This window comes from Sceloporus occidentalis, unplaced genomic scaffold (genome assembly GCF_023333645.1).
Source record: "Sceloporus occidentalis isolate IW3139 unplaced genomic scaffold, rSceOcc1.0.p SCAF_170, whole genome shotgun sequence".
NCBI classification, from domain to species: Eukaryota; Metazoa; Chordata; class Lepidosauria; order Squamata; family Phrynosomatidae; genus Sceloporus; species Sceloporus occidentalis.
Window position 1 is genome coordinate 1458571 of NW_028317150.1, and position 25593 is coordinate 1484163.

The 25593-nt window shown below is 41.9% G+C and overlaps 1 protein-coding gene across 1 annotated transcript in view; it reads right to left on the minus strand.

The window, feature by feature from the left end:
- Positions 1–13089, minus strand: part of LOC149279348 (discoidin domain-containing receptor 2-like) — a 53714-nt gene extending 40625 nt beyond the window's left edge. The window contains exons 1-5 of the mRNA XM_089501308.1: positions 13008–13089; positions 10822–10924; positions 1166–1397; positions 874–1021; positions 237–342 (exon numbers count right to left, since the gene is read on the minus strand). Coding sequence (XP_089357434.1) covers positions 237–342; positions 874–1021; positions 1166–1397; positions 10822–10924; positions 13008–13089 — 671 coding nt within the window. The remainder of the gene's footprint in view (positions 1–236; positions 343–873; positions 1022–1165; positions 1398–10821; positions 10925–13007) is intronic.
- Between the last annotated feature and the right edge of the window lie 12504 nt (positions 13090–25593).

The window sequence follows — 25593 nt, forward strand, 5'->3', positions numbered from 1 at the left end:
AATCTTGTGCGTGGGGACTCACTGGGTTAACTCACATTGACCAGCCTCAAATTATACATGTTTTGTAATTCAAACGTTATATACGTTAAAATATATGTTTTATATTCTAGCACCATATTGAGACTGTTTTCGTTTCACGACTAATGGATGCTTGATGCCTGGACAGTACATCCATTTGTCTCATTATCTTACAGTAGTGTTGTACTTTGCTTCCTACAAGTCTATGGGAATGTTACCTGTAACCAACTGCTCCATCATATATTGAGTCATTCAGATACATGATCTGGCCCTCAGGGAGAAGAAATTGTTGTCCTGATGGAGCATTGTAAGAAACAAGACCATCTGCAATTCAAAGATTTATGTTGTAAAATACACAGGTACATATAGAATTATAGTATTCATTATTGTACAATAAGTTATTGTTAATAATGCTATACTTGGTTGAAAAGACACAGTGGACACATTTCTGAGTACATTATTGAAAACAATGTTAAGGAATAAGGATTTGTATGACTTATCCACTTTTGTGTTCTTTCTATTAGTGCAAAACTAGAAGAATCTATATGTCTATAACACTGTAACTAATTGGAGACATTGAGACAGATTTTGTCTGTAATTGCCTGGGGTGGTTGTTTGACCCATCTTACATCAAGCTTATATCCTGGTTTGCCACATATATTGGGAAAACCACATTAAATGAATGTGCAAGGACAACTTGAATACTACAGAGCAAAATTACTAATACAGGTGGATTTTTAAATACTATATTGTTTATCAACAGACTGTTGTTGATTTTATTTATGATGCATTATTATTTGCATATTTCATGTGATAATACTAGCATATTTCCAATAATTTATCACAGTATCTTACCTAGCCAGACACAGCCATACAATTCCACCCTCAAACAAACATTCATAGAGTGATCAGTTACAGGGATGAAGCGCAGAAACCTGGCTATAATGGGTGGCTCTAGGTCCTTTAGAACAATATCATATGGGTTCACATTTCCATCAAGAATCTGAAATGAATAAACATTAATCTACAATTACATTTTTATCCAGGATGACTAACATTTGAGCAATAAGATAGAAAATTGTTAAGTAGCGAGCAAATTGTGCATTTTTCAAATATGCATGCTCTTTAAACATTTCCATTACCCTACCTGTCTACCATGTCGGTTCCTCCAGGATATCCAACGAGTACCATCGCGACTGTAGTTGATTTTAAACATTTGAGCAAATTCATTGCCATGTCCTCCAGCATGACGACCTTGCGTACCAACTAGTGTGATAAAGTGTAGGACACGCAAATCAATCTGGAGGAATTCAGTAAGCTCCTCGGGATCGACAGGCATCTCTGGGCACCAAGCTCCATCTCCTTCCTCTGAATCAAGCCTAAATAGACCAGAAGTAGGCATTTTTATTCCATATATCTTTTTAATATATGCATGCATATACCTACAGGTATAGAGGACTGCATTGGGATGCAGGTTCCGCAGGTCTCGCCAAAACACTTGCGGGCGCGGGCGGCTTTTCAGGAGTTGCGGGCAGGAGAGCGGTCAGACAATGTACCTGCGGGTCCTGGTAATTCCACGCACTCCCGCACGCTGCCTCCACGTTGCTCCCTCAAAGCGTTTCTTCTCTGGTTCCGCCCAGGAATCCAGTGGAGTCACGTGATTTTACGTCACTTCACGTGACTCTGCTGGGTTCCTGGCCAGAACAAGAGAAGAGGCGCTGTGAGGGAGCAACGTGAAGGCAGCCTTGCGGGACTACGCAGGAAATCTGCAGTTCGGGTAAAGGGGTGGGCAGGATTGACCACATATGTGGTGGGAGCAGGCAGGTGGGCGGTATTGACCACATATGTGGCGGGAGAAGGCAGGATTGGACACATATGTTGCTGGAGTGGAATACACACATTGCGGGAGCGGGCAGTAATGGACGCAAAATCAGCAGGAGCGGGATTAAAAAAACAGTCCCACGCAGGGCTCTAGTTGGTAGCATACAATTGCCTAAAATGTCTTTGTATGCTACCAAAATGTTGGTGAAATGTTGAGAAGGTGGGAGTTCAACAATAAAAACCATGACATGGGATTGTAGTAGACCACAGAGAAGTGTCTTGGGGGTCTTGGTGGGTGCATAGATTTGGCAGGCTTTTACAAAATCAGTTTGTGTAATCCCTGGGTGAGTGGCGATCTTGGAGTAATGATAAGTGGATAATATCTTTCTCCTGAGATCTGAGGGAACAAACAACTTCCCACGGGCACATTCACCGGGTGCGGATGTTAGGCTTTTTTGATAATATCCCGAAGACATGATAATACAATTAATTTGACAGGAGAAATGATCTGGCCTCGGCTCAGTCTTCGGATGATCTTGCTCAGGTGACGTTCTTGGAACCAGGGGTATATGTAAGGCTGCAACAACTAATCGATAAAATCGATAGTAATCGATAATGAAAATCAGTGCCAACGAATTTCATTATCGATTAGTTGAATTGATTTTTAAATGCACTGAAAAATACCTCTCGTTTTATAATCCCTTGGTTGGCCCTGCCCATTTCCTTATAGCATCCACACGGCTCTGACTGAGTATAAAATTAATATTTGGGCTGCTGAAAGTTTGGGGAAGTGGGGGTTAATTTAGGGGCAGTTATGGTTAATGGGATCTTCAGGGTTAATTTAAGGGCAGTTATGGTTGATGGGGTTGTTAGGGTTAATTTAGGGGCAATTATGGTTGATGGGGTCTTTAGGGTTAATTTAGGGGCAGTTATGTTACTGGGGTCTTTAGGGTTAATTTAATGCTGAGGACTGAGGGTTAATTTAATAAGGTTAACTTAAGTGCAGTCAGAGGTAAAGGGGGGCAAACTCAGTGGCAGTGAAGATTAAGATAAACCAATGTATGGGGCGCAGGTACATGTAAGGGAGAAAATAATACAATATAGTGCAGAGAGTATAATCAATAATTGGTGTAGGTAATGCAGTGAAGATGAATCCTGTATTTATTTATAAAAGTATTATGTCAGTGTGCTGTGAACGAGAGTTTGAATCTACGAGGGCACTATGGCATATCCAGATATGGATATCCAGATATCTAGGACGAAGTGACATATCTGGGGGTATAAGGCATATCAGGGGGCACAGTGGCATATCAGGGGGTAAAAGGCACATAGGGTATATAAGGCATATGTAGGGAGGACGGAGTGGTATATTTGGGGGTATGTGGCATATGTGGGAGGCAGTGTGGCAAGCCTGGGCTCAAATGGGCATAACTAGGGGGGGCAGGTTGGGAAATAAAAACAAGAAATACATTTTTATCAAAGTTTTTTATTCTGCCATTAATCGATTAATCGAAAAAATAATTGGCCAACAAATAGATTATGAAAATAATCGTTAGCTGCAGCCCTAGGTAGTTAAACCTAGACAGAGATACGTGTTGAAGGTTAAATGTTGGTCGGTCAGTATTGTGACAGGCACAGTAGATCCTTTTTGTAACGGTCTCCATTCACCTAATGCTAGTATAACAGCAAGTAGCTCCTGATTTCCCACATCATAATTCAGGTCCACAGGAGAAATTTTTTGGGGGAAGAATCCGCAAGGATTTAAAGGCCCGTCATAGGACTTACGTTTAAACAAGACTGCCCAAGCACCAATCTCAGAGGCATCAGATTCCAAGATAAAAGGCTTGTTTGTATCAGGATGTTTCAATACAGGGGCCGAGGCAAATGAAGTCTTACTTTTGTTAAAAGCGTCAATAGCGTCTTGGTTTCAATGATGGCAGTCAGCTACCCTTTTAGTAAGAGTGGTCAAAGGAGCTGCAACTTTAGAAAAGTCTTTTATAAATCTATGATAGTAACTGGTGAATCCTAGGATCTCAGGCCTTGGGGTTCGGGACAATGCAAAACAGCTTTTTTATGTTCTTTTTTCTAGTGGCCATTATAGCCCCTGGTTGACCAACATTCCTAAGGGTCAAGATTAAGTACTGCATGGTATTCTACCTCGTGACCCTTGGGTCATTTTTAGGGGGGGCCCAAAAGATGGGTGATGTATTATCTAGGGTGGGGGTCAAACATGAACCCCCTCAACATTTTCTAAATTGGGGAAAAGGTTTCTTTAAGTTTGGTACATGTTTTCCCTGTATGAAGACCATGAAACACTCTAATAAACCGATTAAATCTTTTAAATCAGAAGTTACTCAAAAGGAGTTTTTTTATTAAATCTCTAATCTATATAAATCTCTAATCATATGTCACACCTGCAAGTGTGGAATACAGTACATCGGCCGCACAATTAGACCTTTACATGTAAGGATCGGAGGACACATCCGTAACAATAAAAAAGGGTATGGGAAACAGTGTATCTACCCATTTTAAAACCCATCATAAATGTAACCCTGGAGATCTGTCCTTTGTTGGTATTCAAGCAGTTAATAAAAACTAGTGAGAGGGTGATTTGATTAAACGTATAGGACAAGAGCAGATGAAGTGGGTATATATAATTATAACATTACACCCCTTTGGATTTAACCAGGATTTCGATGTTATTAATTTTTTCTAATATTTATATTTGTCACGGACAAATCTCCAGCTTTCATATTTAGGGGGGCACATGGGGGGGACAGGGACCAAAGTGGGGGGGGCAATTATAAAACGCTACATATACAATATACATATATATATATATATGTGTGTGTGTATCATATATATATATATATATATATATATATATATATATATATATATATGCGTTAGATATGTGTTAGACATGCATTTTTAACTACATAATATGTACTTATCTCTTTGAAGTAAAGACCGTGATTGAAATATGATTTGAAATTAACAGCTGAACTGGCAGTTAGTTTTCATTCTTTAATATTAGACCCTACTACCGATATATATGACTATTGGCCTCTGCTGCCAATATATATAAATATATATATCTTAGACCCTGTTGACAAAATATATTTAATATTGAAAAAATTGGACCCCAGGAAGGCATTTCTTTGGGCCCTGCTCCAGGTGCCCTAGCATGCAAGCACTCCCTTTTACATCTGTTGGTCCCACATGGGTCTCCCTGTGCCTACACTGCTCACCCATACGTGAGAATTTTATACTGGGGGCCGGGCACCGGCTGTATTTAAATTACTTTGCAATATTGCAATATTGCATTGCATTTGTGTGTATTTTTTTGTCTTTTATATATACATATTCCTGGGTTAAGCAAATCTTCAGTTTACATTTAAGTATATATTTTTCTTTTTTTTAATCACATTGGGTGAATTTATTATGTTTGCGCAACACTCTTATTATTATTCAAAACAGCTTTTAGGTTGTCAGAGTCCATTTCAAACCCCGAAGCACTGATCACATAAACCAAAAAACGCACAGGGAGCACCTCCAATTGGCACCTTTTGAGTTTGGCAAATAATCTATTCCCTCTCAAATGTAAAAGCACTCTTGGAAGGCAGCAGGGGCGTTACAAAGTCCAAAAGGCATGACGGTATACTCACAGAGTCCGGACTATGTATTAAATGACATCTTCCATTCATCACCTTCTCGCATACAAATGAGATTGTAAGACCAGCCAAAATCTAATTTGGTGAAGATACAGAATCCTCTTAGCAGATCAAATAGTTCATAGATAACTGGCAGAGGATATGTGTTTTTAACAGTAATGCTGGTTTACTCCATGATAATCAATACAGGGACTTAAGGTACCAACCTTCTTACTAATGAAGAAGAACCGTCTATCAGCAAATGAACCCTTTTTGTAAATTGTCTTGGCTATATTGATCCGTCTTTTTAGTGGAGACAGTGGATAAACTATTCCCCAAGGTGGCATGGTTCCTGGTTACAGTAGTAAAAACGGTGCAGGGAAGGGTTTCAGCTTTGTTTATACTGAAGACGTTAGAATAATCCCAATAAGAAGATGTACCGTATTTGCTCAATTATAAAACAAGGTTTTTTCAGAGCAAATCCAGGGCGATGCGCACAGAAAACCTCCGCTGATGCAGGCACTTATGCCGGGGCTTCTATGATGGAGCGCCGGCATGACATGACCTTCCTGTGCTCCACCATAGAAGCCCTGGCGGAAGTACCGGCCAGCAGCAGCGGAGACTGTCTGCGCAGACGTTCACAGGATGCCAGAGTCAAGTGGGGGGAGCCAGTGGACGTCTGCGCGATGCACACAGACAACCTCCACTTCTACCCGACACTTCCGCCAGGGCATCTATAACGTAGCACTGTCATCACGTGACCTTCAAACGCTCAGTCATAGAAGCCCTGGCATATAGGGGGCCAAGTGGCATATCAGTGAGGCAGAGTGGCATATAGGGGGTATAAGGCATATCCAGGGGGCAGAGTGGCATATCAGGGAGGCAGATTGGCATATGGGGGTATAAGGCATAACTGGGGGGCAGGTTGGAAAATAAAAACAAAAATGCATTTTTCTCAATCATAGTTTTTATTAAATATGAAAAAATAGGTTACATGTGAATTATTATTTACTAATAAAATGTTTTTCTTATAGGCTTATATTCATGCTTTCTTTTTTTCCTAAATTAATATTCAAATTTTGGGGGGTCGTCTTATAATCAGAGTCATCTTATAATCGAGCAAATATGGTTATAAAAGAGAGCTCCACAGAAGCTGCAACAACAGTTGTCTTGGATCTAGGAGGAGAATGAGAAGCACAGGGGGTCATTTATTTTGAGGACCAGTCTATGATGAGGTTGTATAGCTGATGCAATAAGCTAGTATGATAGGTGCAGAAGGTGAAGAAATTACATTGAGAATCAGGGATTCTGGATGACGGACTCAAACACATACCCGAAAGGGGTAGAGTCTCATATGTGACGGTAGCTGGATGAAGAGGAGGACTGTCAACTGCTTCAATATACAGAGGACTAGACAGGGCAGTGCGAGTGAGCCTATTGGTCACCTGCAGGGTCTTCCTCTGGCATCAACCAATTGGTTGATGCCAGAGGAAGAACCTGAAGGTGACCAACAGGCTCACTCGCACAGCCTTTTTAACTCCTGATTTCCGCTGGTCTCCCCGCTGTGTCAGTTAAATGTCCGTGCCAGCGACCAACAAAGTCGCTGGTACGGACATTTAATTTAGGATAATAACTTATTATATTAGCCATATGTGGCAGTGTGCTCATTTTCATTTATTACTTATTTAAATAAAATATATTCCCATAATCCGCTGGTCTCCCCGCTGCAACAGTTAAATGTCAGCACTCGCGGACATTAATTCTGTCGAACTTGCAAACTTTTTTTTCTATTTATTTTGGGGTTTTTTTGTATTAAACTGTTAGACGAAAGCATCATGGGAATATATTTTATTTGAATAAATGCAAATGAGTACACTAGCATATATGGCTAGAGTAGACAGGAACGGGCGAATATTCGCGGAATACGAAGATTTATTTTTGCCGAAGAGAAGCACGAAGACGAAGTGCCCAAGTCTAATTACGACCAGGCCCGGACTGGGACAAAAAATAGGCCCGGGCATTTAAGCCTGAGCAGCCCATATTTATTTATTTATTGTTAAAGCCCACCCTTCATGTACCATCTTTGCATTTAATCATTCACACAAATCATTAACACATTCATTAATGCAGTCTCACAAATCATTCAAGCAATTCATCCACACATGAATTCATTAATTGTCATACACATTCACACAATTCATCCACACATTTATTAATTCATTCTCATACGCATTCACACTACCCCCTCTCATCATCTTATCTGCCCCTTCTCACTGCAGCCCCTTCCCTCACCCTATTTACCTTCTTGCCAGAGCAAGCAGCAACTGCGACCGCGCCTGTGGCAGGGCAGGATTGACTTAGGGGCTGATGGAGCTGCAGCTCCAGGCTCCTACCTTAAAATAGGCCCAGTCAGGACCGGACTGACTGGGCCTATATGGCCGCATTAAGGCAGAGCCCCTTAAGCCTGCCGCAACTGCAACCGGGTCCGCCACTCTAAGGCAGAGCCGGCCTTAGGTGTTCTGGCGCCCTGCGCGGACTACTCCTCTGGTGCCCCCCCATCCCAAAAAAAGAAAGGAATAAAAACTTGTAACAAAACTCCCCTTTCGCACTATCTATCCCCCTGTATCACTATCTACCACCTCTGCCTCTTCTCACTGTTATCATTATATACTGAGGCAGACATTGACGGTGGTACAGCATAATACTTATCACTATATACTGAGGCAGAAATTGACGGTGGTACAGCATAACACCTACCACTATATACTGAGGCAGACAATGACGGTGGTACAGCATAACACCTATCACTATATACTGAGGCACACATTGACAGTGGTACAGCGTAATCCCTATCACTATACATTGAGCCAGACATTGACAATAGTGCAGCATAACCCCAATCACTATATACTACGCCAAACATTGTTGTGGTGTAGGCCTACCACTTCATTGTCTGGCTTAGTAGTAGGGATGCACCGAAACGAATTCTGGACTGAAACCGAAAATGCAGCATTTACCTGTCCGAAACCGAATATGACCTCCCCACACCATAAAAAAAACCCTTTTATTTAAAGTAAGTAACACACCAAAATAGGACAAAACAATTAAAAAACAATATTATATGTATATATATATGATTGTTAACAGCAATCACATTCCTATCATGCCCAGGCATACCCAGATTCCAGGATGTACTCGCAGACTTGGCATGATAGGAGTATGATTGCCCTATCTACCCCTTCTCACTCCCTTCTGCCCCATCTACCCCTTCTCACTCCCTTCTCCCCTTCTACCCCCTTTCCCCCTATCTACCCCCTTTCCCCCGTCTCACGCCCTTCTCCCTATCTACCCCCTCCTAACTATCTACCCTCTCCCTCTTTGAAGTTCACTTACCTTTCAGGAGTCCTGCGGTGAGGGTGCAAGGCCTCTGCCTCCCAGCTCTGCCACTGTATGGAACAGTATAGAGTGATGGGAGTTATGATGTACTTTTAGAGCATAATTAGATCATGAAAAAGACATTGGAAATGGTACAGCATAACACCCATCACTCTCACACACTTACCAATCCACACATATATACCAATCCACACATATATACCAATCCACACCTATACCAATCCACACCTATACCAATCCACACCTATATACCAATCCACACGTATATACCAATCCACACGTATATACCAATCCACACGTATATACCAATCCACACGTATATACCAATCCACACGTATACCAATCCACACGTATATACCAATCCACACGTATATACCAATCCACACGTATATACCAATCCACACATACACCAATCCACACATATATACCAATCCACACATATATACTAATCCACTCTCACTGAATATTTTCCTACCTTTCCTCTTTTCTCCTTACAGCTCCTTTTCCTCCTCTTCGCTCCTCTTCTTCAGTTCTTCTGTCTTCTCTGTCTTCTTCCGGTTCAAATGCCACGGACAGCGGTGGGCGCGGCTTCAGTGTTGTGCGCCGGGATCTAACAACAAACCCCGGCGCACAGCAGCTGTTGCCGCGCGGATCACAAGGGAGCGGTATCGGAGGTCTTTAGCAGACCTCCGGCTCCCTTGAGTGATTTTAAGCCGGGTTGAACCCGGCTTAAAATCACTCAAGGGAACCGGAGGTCTGTTAAAGACCTCCGATACCGCTCCCTTGCGAGCCTGCTCCTCCAGCGGCGGACATTACTGTCCGTCTCTGGAGGGGTGCCGGGTGCCGCAAGTTGGCACCCCCTGATGAGCGGCCTGTGTGACGCCCTGTGCGGTCGCACACCCCAAAGGCCGGTCCTGCTCTAAGGGGCCGGGAAGTCCCCACCAGGGCCGGCCTTAGGGGTTTGCGGCCGCACAGGGTTTAAATTAAAACATCGGGGGTTTTTTTCAACTTTATTTAACATCCTCCATGTTAAATAAAGTTAAAAAAAACTTTATTTAACATGGAGGATGTTAAATAAAGTTAAAAAACCCCCGATGTTTTAATTTAAACCCTGTGCGGCCGCAGACCCGTAAGGCCGGCCTTGGTGGGGACTTCCCGGCCCCTTAGAGTGGCGGACCCGGTCGCAGTTGCGGCGGGCTTAAGGGGCAGGTGCCCCTTATGCCCTGCGTTAATGCGGCCATAGGTAGGGTAGGGGCCTGGAGCTGCAGCTCCATCAGCCCCTAAGTCAATGCGGCCCTGCCGTGGCCCGGCCCACCGGGCAAACGCCCGGTGTGCCCGATGGCCAGTCCGGGCCTGATTACGACCATTATAAGTAGGCAACATAGATAGGTGTCACATGAAATCCATTCATTTGCAGTCTTTGTCTATCTTTCCCAGTATAAGTATTATGTTTAAGTGTACACATTAGACTTCTGTTAAAGATGACTGCTTTATGTTAAAGATCTTCACTTCTCATTTGCATTTGTGCAAAAAAGAGGGCTTTAAGCTGTTTACATTGAACTTATGGTATGTGTTTAGAAGGGTCGAGCTGACATTCTGTAGATTGGTTTAATTTTTCTAATGTTTCAATGGACCATATCAATGCTTTGAGGAGTTTAGTAAAGAAAGTTAAAGCAAAGGTGTCTAGCACTCAACTGTCTATAAAGTTCTAGGCCCAGAAATCAGTGAGAGGAAAAGTAAAGGTTTTGTGTTATATAGTCTGTTTTTTATTAAAAAGGATTAGTGGCACTAAATTGTGGCTTCAGAACGTCCCGTGTATGAAGACTTTTTTTTAGGTGTACTGGATTTTACTCCCAATCCCATCACATTACATCAATATGCGTTAGAAAATCGAATCTGTAATACTTTACATGTTCTTTCTCATTACCCTTACCTTCCATATTTGGCAGCTGTAGATTCTGACCACTGGCTAGATGCTGTAATATCTTCATCTGGGATCTGCCCACTAGACATACCCAAAGGGTAGCGACACACAGCTGAGAAAAAAAGAGGCCGAAATGTTAACGCCTATATTTATAAAAACAGCTTTTATGAGTACAAACTTAGTCCTAACTTGGAAAATGGTCTTGCGCCTAGAACTACTTCTACACCACAATAAGCAGCATACTCACAACATTCTAGCTAGTTTTTATGAGTAGTGTTTTAAATCTAAATACCATAGCATTACAAATACATTCTGGCTTTTGCAAACAGTTACATAAGAAAACAAAATCATGTTTATTTTCTATAACTCGTCACTGTCACTGATACAACCCCCACACTTCCAGTGGCGTCTGCAGGGGGGGCCAGAGGGGGCCACGGCCCCCCATGTGCCCCCCCAATTGAAACTCATTTTTTTTTTCGAGCCCGGAGGAAGCACTAGACGCGGAGGAGAGAGGGGCGCCAAGAGGTCGCTCAAGTTTTCAGCAACCGCTCGGCCCCCCTCACTCTCCTCCACGAGGCTTCTGTCTTCAGTGACTTCATCGCGGTGCCTGCGTTTCATGCTGAGTGCCGGAATATGACGTCATATTCCGGCCCTCAGCAGTGAAGCAGCGCACACCGCGAGAAAGACACTGAAGACAGAAGCCTCGCACTCCCACCACAGGACGTCTGAAGGTAAGGGGGGGGTAGATAGTAAGAAGGAGGGGGAGAGCGGGGTAGATCGTAAGAAGGAGGGGGAGAGGGGGTGAGATAGTAAGAGGGAGGCTAACAAGAATATTGAAATAAAGTCAAAGTCAGAATGAGTGAGAGAATAAACAAAATAATGTGTGTATGAATTGTGTAAATGAGTTAGAGAATAAATTAATTAATGTGTGGAAGAGTTGTGTGAATGAGTGGAAGATTTAATTAATTTTTGAGAATGCATTAAAAAATATGTTGTGGTCGCACACCCGTAAGGCCGGCCCTGGTGGGGGCTTCCGGCCCCTTAGAGTGACGGACCCGGTCGCAGTTGCCCCTTATGCCCTGCGTTAATGCGGCCGTAGAGGCAGCATAGGCCCAGTCAGTTCGGTCCTGACTGGGCCTATTTTAAGGTAGGGGCCTGGAGCTGCAGCTCCATCAGCCCCTAAGTCAATCCGGCCCTGCCGCGGCCCGGCTCACCGGGCAAATGCCCGGGTTTGCCCGATGGCCAGTCCGGGCCTGGTGTACACTACACACCCCTCCCCTTTCTCCTGTCATTTTTTTTTCTCTGCAGCTGCACACTCTCTCATACTGACCCCCCCTTCTCCCATCTCTTGTTTCCCCTCCCAGTCAGCATAATATCTGCAACGGTAGAGAAGTCGTAGGAGACCAGAAAGCTGGAGAAGCCGTTGAGGGGGCAGATACAAGGTAGATGGAGAGTGCAGGGAGCACAGAAAGTATTGGATGACACAGAAAGAGGACGGAAGGGTCTAAATCCGATCCGAGCTGCACACTCACTGCCTTCAGTTGATGGGAGTCAGACTTTATATTGAAATTGGACGAGACTTACACGTGTGTGTTTGACACAGAGAAAGGAAACTAATTTTTGGGCAACAAATTTTGTTTCTGAATAAAAAAGCCACCTGAACCTAAAGAAGAGGAAACAAAATTTGGTGTTTGAAACTGAAAAATTGTCTGTTGAATTCTGTATTCTGTTAGCCCTTCTTCCTGGAGAACCCTGTCAGTCTTGGCCCTTAATACTGAATAATGAAGTGGAGTTGAAACCTATTAGTGAATAAACCTCTCTTGCTGTGGCTTGTTGACTGGTCCCTTGAAAGTGGAAGGCTTACAAAAGCTTGTAGGTATCATATACACAAACACCTTTCCTTGTATCACTATGAAATCCCTCTTTCAGCTTTTCTTATTTTCCTTGGAAATTGAATACAATTACTGAATACAAAATAGATATAGAACAAAAATATTATCACCAAACATAAACATGTCTACAATATATATTTGATGGTTGATGGGCTATTCCTTTCGAAATCTGACTAGAGATAACTAGGGAATATATCTTTTTCTTGGCATATGAGAATTATTTTTACTGGCTTTTCTTACATGGTCTGTTATTCAAGGGCTGAATCCAAACCAATATTAGCTTAAGAGAGAGAGGACACTCACCTGGATTGACCTGTGATTCCACAGAACTCAGGAGTTGCAGAATTATGGATAAGATGAGATGTACTTGTTTTGTGTCTATCATCTTTGTTTGCTAATGAGTCAAGACTACCAAAATCTGCCAGGGAAAAAGAAAATGTATGAAAATATTGTACAGTATGTTTTCAAATAACGTATACAAAAGTATATATTATGTAGTAGTGCATAACATTAGCTGTATTTGCAGTGGTCTTGAATAAGAGATAAATATATAACATAAATAGGTTAAACAAGTAACATATTATAATATGATAAAAACAAAGCTAAACTACTGACATATTTTATTCAGCTAAATTAGCAGTTTTTCACTTACAAGAAGAGAGAACTATTGCAAAAAAACCCAAATAAACATGGTAAAGTTAAAGTTTTGTATAGATGAAGATTATGTAAATGTGACTTTAACCCCTTCGTGACAAAGGCTGATTTTACTTTTTGTACCGTTCGTGACAATGGCCGTTTTAACATTTCTGCGCTGCTCGTGTTTAGCTGTAATTTTCTTCTTTCCCGTTTACTGAACCCACACACATTAGATATTGTTTTTTTCAGGACAAGAAGGGCTTTCTTTAGATTGTTTACATTGTTTTAATTGTATCATATTATTTACTATTTCTAAATTTTAGTTGAAAAATCTTTTACTCATCTATAAAAGATAATGAAAAAACCTGCTAAATAGATTCTACTTTTTGTCCTGAGTTTAGAAATACCCAATGTTTTCATGTTTTTTTGCTTTTTTCTACACATTATGGGGCAATAAGTACAGGTAGCGTTTTGCTATTTCAAAGCCATTTTTTCCAAATCTGGTAATTCTTCCCCCCATGTGCCATTTCGGGTATCTTTGAAGCCGGCCAATGCAATTTACCCCATCAAGTCATATATTTTTGAAAACTAGACAGCCCCGGGTATTCCAAAGCACTAATTCTACCATCAGCCTTTGTCAAACTTTATGGTAGTAATTTCTTTTGCATTTGTTTTTTCACACACATTTTACTTCAGGTATGAATTAAAAGGTTCTGGTATAAGCAGAGGCGTATATAGGGTATGGCAGCCATGGCACCTCCCCCGGGTTAGCCCCCCCATATTAAATTTTTTTACAAAAGATCATGGCATTTGTTAGATCATTGTTAGATCAGGTTTGATCAACTGTTTTTTTCGTTAGATCTACTCTAAAATAGGCAATATTAACAATCTTTTTCAGGGGGGGCTAACCCGTAGCCAGCCCCCCCTCAACAAAAATTTCAACAAAATGTTACTGATTATGATAGCTCTACGTTAGATCAGGTTTGATCAGACAAAATTTTTGTTAGATCTAGTCTAATTACTGAGATATTGCATATTTAATGAGGGGGGGCTGGCCCCCCCTCAACTGAAATTTGGATTTTTTTTAATGGATCTTGGTAGATATTCGTTAGATCAGGTTAGATCAACTGTTTTTTTCGTTAGATCTACCACGCAGGAGGCGGTATTCACAATCCTATTTTGTGTGCGGGGGATGGGTACACATAGGGTCTGGTCCCCCCTCAACTGAAATTTGGATTTTTTTTAATGGATCTTGGTAGATATTCGTTAGATCAGGTTAGATCAACAGTTTTTTTCGTTAGATCTACCACGCAGGAGGCGGTATTCACAATCCTATTTTGTGTGCGGGGGATGGGTACACATACGGTCTGGCCCCCCCTCAACTGAAATTTGGATTTTTTTTAATGGATCTTGGTAGATATTCGTTAGATCAGGTTAGATCAACAGTTTTTTTCGTTAGATCTACCACGCAGGAGGCGATATTCACAATCCTATTTTGTGTGCGGGTAATGGGTATACATAGGGGCTGGCCCCCCCTCAACTGAAATTTGGATTTTTTTTAATGGATCTTGGTAGATATTCGTTAGATCAGGTTAGATCAACAGTTTTTTTCGTTAGATCTACCACGCAGGAGGCGGTATTCACAATCCTATTTTGTGTGCGGGGGATGGGTACACATACGGTCTGGCCCCCCCTCAACTGAAATTTGGATTTTTTTTAATGGATCTTGGTAGATATTCGTTAGATCAGGTTAGATCAACAGTTTTTTTCGTTAGATCTATCACACAGGAGGCGATATTCACAATCCTATTTTGTGTGCGGGTAATGGGTATACATAGGGGCTGGCCCCCCCTCAACTGAAATTTGGATTTTTTTTAATGGATCTTGGTAGATATTCGTTAGATCAGGTTAGATCAACAGTTTTTTTCGTTAGATCTACCACGCAGGAGGCGGTATTCACAATCCTATTTTATGTGCGGGGGGATGGGTATACATACGGGCTGGCCCCCCCTCAACTGAAATTTGGAAAAACAATTATGGATTTTGGTAGATATTCGTTAGATCTGGTTAGATCAACAGTTTGTTTCGGTTGGAGGGACAACCCATATGTATTCCCATCCCCCCGCACACTATATAGGATTGTCAATACCCCCTCTTGTGTGATAGATCTAACAAAAAAAAACAGTTGATCTAACCGGATCTAATGAATATCTACCAAAATACATGAAAAAAAATCCAAATTTCAGTTGAGGGGGGGCCAGACCGTATGTGTACCCATCCCCCGCACACAAAATAGGATTGTGAATACCGCCTCCTGCGTGGTAGATCTAACGAAAAAAACTGTTGATCTAACCTGATCTAACGAATATCTACCAAGATCCATTAAAAAAAATCCAAATTTCAGTTGAGGGGGGGCCAGCCCCTATGTATACCCATTACCCGCACACAAAATAGGATTGTGAATATCGCCTCCTGCGTGGTAGATCTAACGAAAAAAACTGTTGATCTAACCTGATCTAACGAATATCTACCAAGATCCATTAAAAAAAATCAAAATTTCAGTTGAGGGGGGGCCAGACCGTATGTGTACCCATCCCCCGCACACAAAATAGGATTGTGAATACCGCCTCCTGCGTGGTAGATCTAACGAAAAAAACAGTTGATCTAACCTGATCTAACGAATATCTACCAAGATCCATTAAAAAAAATCCAAATTTCAGTTGAGGGGGGGGCCAGACCGTATGTGTACCCATCCCCCGCACACAAAATAGGATTGTGAATACCGCCTCCTGCGTGGTAGATCTAACGAAAAAAACAGTTGATCTAACCTGATCTAACGAATATCTACCAAGATCCATTAAAAAAAATCCAAATTTCAGTTGAGGGGGGGCCAGACCGTATGTGTACCCATCCCCCGCACACAAAATAGGATTGTGAATACCGCCTCCTGCGTGGTAGATCTAACGAAAAAAACAGTTGATCTAACCTGATCTAACGAATATCTACCAAGATCCATTAAAAAAAATCCAAATTTCAGTTGAGGGGGGGCCAGACCGTATGTATACCCATCCCCCGCACACAAAATAGGATTGTGAATACCGCCTCCTGCGTGGTAGATCTAACGAAAAAAACAGTTGATCTAACCTGATCTAACGAATATCTACCAAGATCCATTAAAAAAAATCCAAATTTCAGTTGAGGGGGGGCCAGACCGTATGTGTACCCATCCCCCGCACACAAAATAGGATTGTGAATACCGCCTCCTGCGTGATAGATCTAACGAAAAAAACTGTTGATCTAACCTGATCTAACGAATATCTACCAAGATCCATTAAAAAAAATCCAAATTTCAGTTGAGGGGGGGCCAGCCCCCCCTCATTAAATATGCAATATCTCAGTAATTAGACTAGATCTAACAAAAATTTTGTCTGATCAAACCTGATCTAACGTAGAGCTATCAAAATCAGTAACATTTTGTTGAAATTTTTGTTGAGGGGGGGCTGGCTACGGGTTAGCCCCCCCTGAAAAAGATTGTTAATATTGCCTATTTTAGAGTAGATCTAACGAAAAAAACAGTTGATCAAACCTGATCTAACAATGATCTAACAAATGCCATGATCTTTTGTAAAAAAATTTAATATGGGGGGGCTAACCCGGGGGAGGTGCCATGGCACGTGCCATGGGCGCCATCCCAAGGAGGGCGCCGGTGAGCGGCTTTTAAATGCCGCTCACCGGCATTTTTTTATATTTTTTTGATGCGGAGGGGAGAGAGGGGCGCCTAGCAACCGCTCGGCGCCCCTCATTCTCCTCCACGAGCCCTCTACCCCCATCCCGGTGCCGGCATTTCATGCAGAGCGCCGCAATATGCCGGCATATTGCGGCGCTCTGCATGAAATTCCGGCACCAGCGAGCGGCTTTTAAACACTGATGCGGAGGAGATAGAGGGGCGCCGAGCGGTTGCTAGGCGCCCCTCTATCTCCTCCGCATCAGTGTTTAAAAGCCGCTCGCTGGTGCCCGCTGCTTCACAGCTGGGCCACGAAATATGACGTCATATTACGGCGCTCAGCAGTGAAGCAGCGGGCACCAGCGAGCGGTGCAGGAAGACAGCAACATCGTGCTCCCGTCGCTGGACTTCAAGGTGAGAGGAGGGGGGGGGGGTTAAAAAGTGGTGAGTGAGGCAGGGGGGGTTAAAAAGTGGTGAGTGAGGGAGGGAGGGAGGGGGGTTAAAAAGTGGTGAGTGAGGGAGGGAGGGGGGTTAAAAAGTGGTGAGTGAGGGAGGGAAGGGGGTTAAAAAGTGGTGGGTGAGTGAGGGAGGGAGGGAGGGGGGGTTAAAAAGTGGTGAGTGAGGGAGGGAGGGGGGTTAAAAAGTGGTGAGGGAGGGAGGGAGGGAGGGAGGGGGGTTAAAAAGTGGTGAGTGAGGGAGGGAGGGAGGGGGGTTAAAAAGTGGTGAGTGAGGGAGGGGGTTAAACAGTGATAAGGGAGGGGGGTTAAAAAGTGGTGAGGGAGGGGGGTTAAAAAGTGGTGAGGGAGGGAGGGGGGTTAAAAAGTGGTAAGGGAGGGAGGGGGTAAAAAGTGGTAAGGGAGGGAGGGAGGGGGTTAAAAAGTGGTAAGGGAGGGAGGGAGGGGGTTAAAAAGTGGTAAGGGAGGGAGGGAGGGGGTTAAAAAGTGGTAAGGGAGGGAGGGAGGGGGTTAAAAAGTGGTAAGGGAGGGAGGGAGGGGGTTAAAAAGTGGTGAGGGAGGGAGGGGGGTAGATATAAGTAAAGAGTGTGCATTAATGTGTGGATGCATTGAGTGAATGAGAGAGAGCATGAGTTAATGTGTGGATGAGTTGTCTGAATGAGGGCGAGCATGAGTTAATATGTGAATGTATTGTCTGAATGAGGGAGAGCATGAGTTAATGTGTGGATGAATTGTCTGAATGAGGGAGAGCATGAGTTACTGTGTAGATGAGTTCTCTGAATTAAAGTGTGAATTAGTGAGTGACTGTAAAAGTGTTTGTGTATCATAGATGTATAATTGTGGAAGGGCAAAGATGGCACTAGCAGGAGGTTTGAGCCTTGGGGACCGAGATGGCACAGGCAGGGTGTATATGGGACAAAGATGGCACTGGCCGGACTGTTTGGGGACAAAGTTGACTTGTGCTGGGCTATTTGGGGACAAAGATGGCAAATCTTATGTGTGTAATCTGGGTGCTGGCCAGGTTCTATGTCGGCAGTGTGGACGCCAGGGCTGGCTTTGCGGTGTGCAACCTGTGATCTATGCCTGTAATTTAGGGGGTTTTAAATATACCTTTAATGCCGTGTTTTTATGTGAATTCCAATTGATCTTTACCTGCAAAGCTGGGTTTTTGTATTATGCTGTAGATCCATATCTGCTATGCTATGTTTCCATACATTATTTATGTGTACCTGCAAATACAGGGTTAATATGTCTTATTCAGTTGATCTATACCTGCGATGCTACATTTCATATATTATTATTGTATACCTGCAAATACAGGACTTGTATGTCTGATTCTGTTTATTTGATATATACCTTCAGTGCTGAGATCACAAGTGAATTTCAAATGATCTGGGTTTGCGTGTTGATCTATACCCGCTATCGGCAGCAGGGACTAATATATATATATATATTATATATATATATATATATATATATATAGGCAGCAGGGGCTAGTAAATGGGTTTTTATTTGGACAGGGGCGCAATTTCAGTGCTTGCCATAGGCGCTATTTTCAGTAGATACGCCTCTGGGTATAAGTCACTATCATAAAACACCCCAATATGTGTTTAGCAACATCTCTTGAGTACAGCGATACCTCACATGAATGATTTTGCCTGGCTGTTTGGGGGCAAAAGGGCCACATTTGGGGCATGCGCATTTTCAATGTTGAACTTTGGCGTTAGGCGATCAACTGCCCATGTCCTATTTGGTACATCTTTGAGCCAGGCCATTTCAGTATGCCCAATAAAGCCATATATTTTTGAAAACTAGACACCCCAGGGTATTTCAAATGCTAGTATTTTAACTCTTTCCATGCACCATATCTACCACCAGTTTTTGTCAAACTTTGTGGCAGTCATTTTTTTGCATTTATTTTGTCACGCACATTTTACTTCAGGTATGAATTAAAAGGTTCTGGTATATGCCACTATCATAAAACACCCCAATTGGTGTTCAGCAACATCTCCTGAGTACAGCGATACCCCACATGAATGATTTTGCCTAGCTGTTTGGGGGCAAAAGGGCCACATTTGGGGCATGCGCATTTTTCAATGTTGAACTTTGGCATTTGGGGATCCACTGCCCATGCCCTATTTGGTACATCTTTGAGCCGGGCCATTTCAGTGTGCCCAACAAAACCATATATTTTTGAAAACTAGACACCCCACGGTATTTTAAATGCTGGTATTTTAACTCTTTGCATGCACGCATTTTACCACCAGAATCTTTTCAAAGTTTGCAGTAGTATTCTTTTGTGTGTATTTTTTCCCCACACACCTATGTTATGTATGAATTTACAGCTCCTGGTATATGCCACTGTCACACGACACCTCAATATGTGTTCAGCAACATCTCCTGAGTACAGTGATACCCCACATGCATGGGTTTGTCATTTTTTGAGGGAACTAAAAGGCCACATTTGGTACGTGTGCATTTCTCTAATTGGAAATTAGATGTGTGGCCATCCTTCCTCCCGTGTTAATTGGGACATTGTTGAACCCGGCCAATTCAATTTACCCCATCAAATCATACATTTTTTAAAAGTAGACACCCCATGGGCATTTAATATGCCAGTATTTTAACTCTTTCCATGCGAAAATTGTTTTAAGCGAATGTGCTAATTTTAGGACTTGCTAACAAAAATATATTTTTTATATATATATTTTTTTTTGCCTTTTTTTAAAAAAAAATGTAACATTTTTTTTCAACTTGGTTCCCCTGATAGTGACATCAGTGGGAAATTATTTTTACATTTTACTGTTTTTTTTTCTAATTGACTTGCATGATTGAATGCAGTACCTGTATTCAACCTGCAAGTGGAGCCAGAGTTCTCTAGAGGGTCTGGAGACCGTCTAGCAAACTTTTTCATCTTTATTTTTTTTTTTTTCAGGACGGTCGCCATCTTGCCGATGGTGAAGATCACCGGCAGCGGCGGCTGTGACCGCTCTCCGGAGCGGTCACAGTCCATCCTGGGGTAAGTGTTTGGTGTCGCTGGATGCCTCCTGATCAAGGCATTCCAGTGACACCATTTAAGTTTAGGAGGTGATCGTTAAAACGGGAGTCCGCCACCATACAATGTATGGCGGATATTGACGCCCCGGGGAGGGGCCAGAGATGGCCCCTAGTGCCGATCGTGGCGTTGCTGAATGCCTCGAGGTCGAGGCATTACAGCAACACCGTTTGGGTGCAGAAAGCGAACGTAGATCGCTTTCTGCACCCGTTTAAAGACATCACGGTCCTGGCACGTCAATTGTCGTTAACCGTTTGTTTTCCGGTGACAGAACCGGCAATTGTCATTAAGGGGTTAAATTAATAGTCCAACACAATGGATCGCGTCTAACACTAAGAGGACCGATTAAGTGGATCCTTTCTTCAGACGCCTGGGTCTATAAATGCCCAGCAATATAAACCTACCCAATACTCAATCTTTCCCCAGTCTTCAGCCCATATGGAGGAACATCTTGTCACAAACGCACCCTACTCCAAGCATGCGCGGGACTTGGTTCTGGTGGTAAAATGGTTAAAATTCGCTATCTGTCTGCCCTAGTCCGGAAATAGTGACAAAAATATCCACCCTTAATACCACCCACATTTAACTATAATGATATGACTAATATCATAATGCTGCCACCACCAAGACAATTTAAAAATGGGGTGCCTTGGTCCCCCAAACGAATTCGACTAAGAACCCACACAATATACTTTAACAAAATAACTATGTGATTTCAAATGACCAATAAATTGGTCTAATCCGGTAACGTGAGTCTTTACCAAATGCAGAACTTAATAAATTAATATTTATTATGCACAAAAAATAGTCACAGTGCATACAAAAAACCATGATAAACAGATTTACACCAAACTGATAAAAATAAAAAGGAGAAATTACCGAAAACCTAACTACTCACTTGAATGCTAAAGTAACAGTTTTTCTGTCCGTAGGGCTCCGGCAAAGAAAGGTGGCTACTCAAAATTAGATCTTGGCCCCTAGTAAGCACACTGACCAATTTCCTATCATTAAATTTATACTTTTTAAGCGGAGGGAAGGTGTACCTATAGGAACCATAAGTGACCTCCCCCTTGTGTTGTAGAAACATATCAGTCAAAATAACTCTTTTTCATTTTATTGTCCCTCCTCTGCTCGTCACGTCAATAATTCTTGCATTTTAAATTGTGAAGTCCATAGATATGTCACACTTGCTACTTATGACTGAATACCATGCACAATGTCTTCCAAACAGCTTACTTTGTACTAGGCATATTTGCATTCTTTTTGTAGGGTGTGCTTTCCCCGTTTTAGATATGCACAAAAGGAGGTATGATTATGAATCTATGGGTTATTATTTTATGTGTTGGATATGACCCTGGAAGAAATGTTTTTTACTGACTGCTAGTGGTCACTTAGCACATGAAAAGAATTCACAATCTATGAGGGGATACAGGCATATGGTGGATTACTCAGCACCTCCTCTGTAACATTTCACACCTTGCAGAGGGCCCTGGTTGGAGTCCCAGCTGCAAAAGACAAATTCATCTTATAAGACCTTTTGGCACCACATGCCTATACAATTGAATTAACCCCTCTCATGCTGAAATTGGCCATACCATCTCTACCAGGTAGCAAGTCCATGTATGCCCTACATAAATTGGCGTGGCACATTTTACCGCATCTCACATCTGATTCAGAACAGGTCTACTATGCAGTGGCGTAACCAGAGTTGCAGTCGCCTGGGGCAGAATATTTTTTTGTGCCCCCCCCCCCCCATGTAACTCCTCTCGGCCATGGCAGAGATCAAGTGTTTACAGTTTGCTAGAATGCACGTTTGATTGTGAACACACATCCCTTATCAAACAGTTAATGTAACATAGCTGTTCTGCTATTTACATCTTTTTTTCTCTACCTAACAATAAATAACAAAAAAACTGATTAGCATTACTTGACTGAAAGGAATGAGAATCTTCAGGCAAATGTGCGAAGGACATTAAGTGTTTTAAATGTTTACAACTAGGCTGTAGCTGCCTAATTTCTAAATATTTTCTTATAAATTTTTCTTTTTTATATAAAAAGAAAAATATATATCTAGATTTAGGCTATTGGCCCAATAAGTGTCACTCGTCTGGATCTCAGTTTAGGCTATTCTGGCCCAATAAGTGTCACTCGTCTGGATCTCAATTTAGGCTATTCTGGCCCAATAGGTGTCACTGGTCTGAATCTCAATTTAAGCTGTCTTGTCTCAATAGGTGTCCATGGTCTGGATCTCATTTTAGGCTATTGTCTAACAGTGTTTTTGCACAACAAACGTGGAGACACACAACAGAGTGACCGTACTGCGACTGAACAGATTTAATATCGGCTCAGCCATGGGGTCTCTTCAGTTGTGCTGTCTCTATTAATGTCCCACAGTAAACAGCGGAAGTATCAGCTCGTTCCGTTTCAGTCCCTCGGCTACACAAATAGGTTTGTTGCCTGATACCCTGCCGGCAACTAAGCTATTTAGCTGATGCTGAGGGACTGATGTTGGAGACACAGCAGCAGCAAAACGGAAGTATCAGCTCGGAAACGGTATGGTCTCTCTCACTGACTCTCACTGCACCCGCGCAAATGCTCAGAAAAATACCACTCGTCATATTCAAGGTCGTCTTCTAATCAGGACTCAAATAGAGGTCTGACTACAAGACTAAGATTCAGAGCCCACATAAGGGGTTAAAAGGCATTACTATAGGCAGTGTGGCATATAGGGGTTAAAAGGTATTACTATAGGCAAAGTGGCATATAGGGGGTTAGAAGTCATTTTTGTAGGCAGAGTAGCATATTGAGGGTTAAAAGGCATATCAGGGGCGCAGAGTGGCATATTAGGGAGGCAAAGTGGCATATAGGGGGTATAAGGCATATCTGGGGGGCAGATGTGCATAACTGGCAGCAAGTTGGCAAATAAAAGGAAATAAAAACAAAACATTTATTTTTCTCAATGATAGTTTTTATTAAATCTGAAAAATAGTTTACATGTGAATTAATATTTACTAGTACAACTTTTTTCTTTTAGGGTAGTCTTATATTAAGACTTTTACTTTTTTCCTAAATTAATATTAAAATTTTGGCGGGTCGTCTTATAAATCGAGCAAATACGGTATATTGTTATTTGAGAAATAGTTCTATAATATGTTGTTTTCCTCGGTTAATAGTAAAATGAACTATGAATCACAGAAGGTATGGAGTGCTGAATAGATCTGTAAACATATCAGTAGGTGTATTATAGTCATATTTTGGTGAGACATATTAAAACAGTAGTTTCAACTCAAATATTGGGTAAACGTAAACCCCTCATTCATCCTGCTCTGCTTAATGTTTTGGTTTAAATATTAAAGTTTCTTTCCTCCAGCATTTATTATGCAGATTGTCCCTCTTTGTCCCTAGCTTGATCTAGATAAAGTTAATGCACTTGATATCTCCATTGTAAAAGGTCCAATGATGTCTGAAAACTAATGTTTTTTACACATATTGATGTGTTATATGACTCTCCTACTAAATTATCTATAACCTTTCCCCACATATATATCATAGTTGCAGGTTTTTAACTAAATTACATTTATACCTATTTCTCTAAATTATAAATACTTTATACCTATTTCTTTAAATTGTGTCCTTAGATACTTAGATTTTGTATTCAACTCTTGAAGATCCAAACTGTTTTTACGTAGCCTTAAGTACTGTTCTAAAGCAATGCCTTTGTGCAAGGTGTAAGGGTGATGGCTTTCCAATTCAGTAGGCTGTTTGTAGAAGTAGATTTACAACATAGGGTTGTATTATGTGGCATTTTGTGTCATTTTACATAAACCCGAGGAAAAAGATATACGGGATGTATCACACTAGTGATTGAGATATCAATATTATTGTTATTTTGTTATTCAACCATATTTTAAAATTCATCTGATGACCCATTCCAAATGACAATGATGTAATCTACTGTATATACCAAGGGTGTCCAAGGTTTTTCTGCAGTGGGCCACTTCATCAGAATTGTATACGTGCGAGGGCCGCACTCATTTTTCACTGAGAGAAATATGGCCTTTAATAAAATATGCAGATTAAAACAAAGTAAATGACACAAAACCTTTACTTTTCCTCTCACTGATTTCTGGGATTTCTGGGCCTACAAATTCAGGATTCTGGATAAGTTAAAATGAAATAGTTCTATTTATTTTAGGGATGCACTAAAATGAAAATTCTGGACCAAAACCGAAAATTCAGGGTTCACTTAGCCGAAACTGAAAGTGACCCCCCCCACACACTTTTAATAAAAGTAAAAAAAATATATATATTATGATTGTTAACAGCAATCTCAAGCATACCCAGATTCCAGCATGTACTGGTTGGCTGGGCATTGTATTTTTTGTCCAATTTTAGTGTGTAACCACACTTTTATTAAAAGTAACACACCACAATTGGACAAAAAAATCAACAATATGACTTGGCATGATAGGAGTGTGATTGCTAACAGCAAACACACTCTTTTTATACCCAGGCAACCAGTGAATGTTGGAACCTAGGCATGATGGGACTGTGATTGCTGTTAGCAGATTGCTATTAGCTGTTAGCAATCACACTCCTATCATCCCAAGTCAGCCAATACATGCTGGTACAGGGTGGCTTTAAGTGCAGACCCCATACTGCTGGCAGCATCAATACACAAGGGGGGCAGCTAGCCAGGTTTCAGCATGTACTGGCTGACTTGGCATGATAGGAGTGTGATTGCTAACAGCAATCATAGTCCCATCATGCCTAGGTTCCAGCACTTACACATCCATGCTATCACACACACACAAATTCATTCATTCACAGATTAATTCCCTCAATCAGACATACTCATTCACACAACCCACCCCACCCCCTTACCTGCTCTACAGCTCTCTATGCCGCTCACAGACTTCAGCAGGGGGCGCGGCCTCCCTCGTTCTCCCCACAGAGGAGGCAGGACTGGAGCAGAGAATAGACCCTCCCACAAGTAAGCAGCAGGGCTCTTGTGATCCT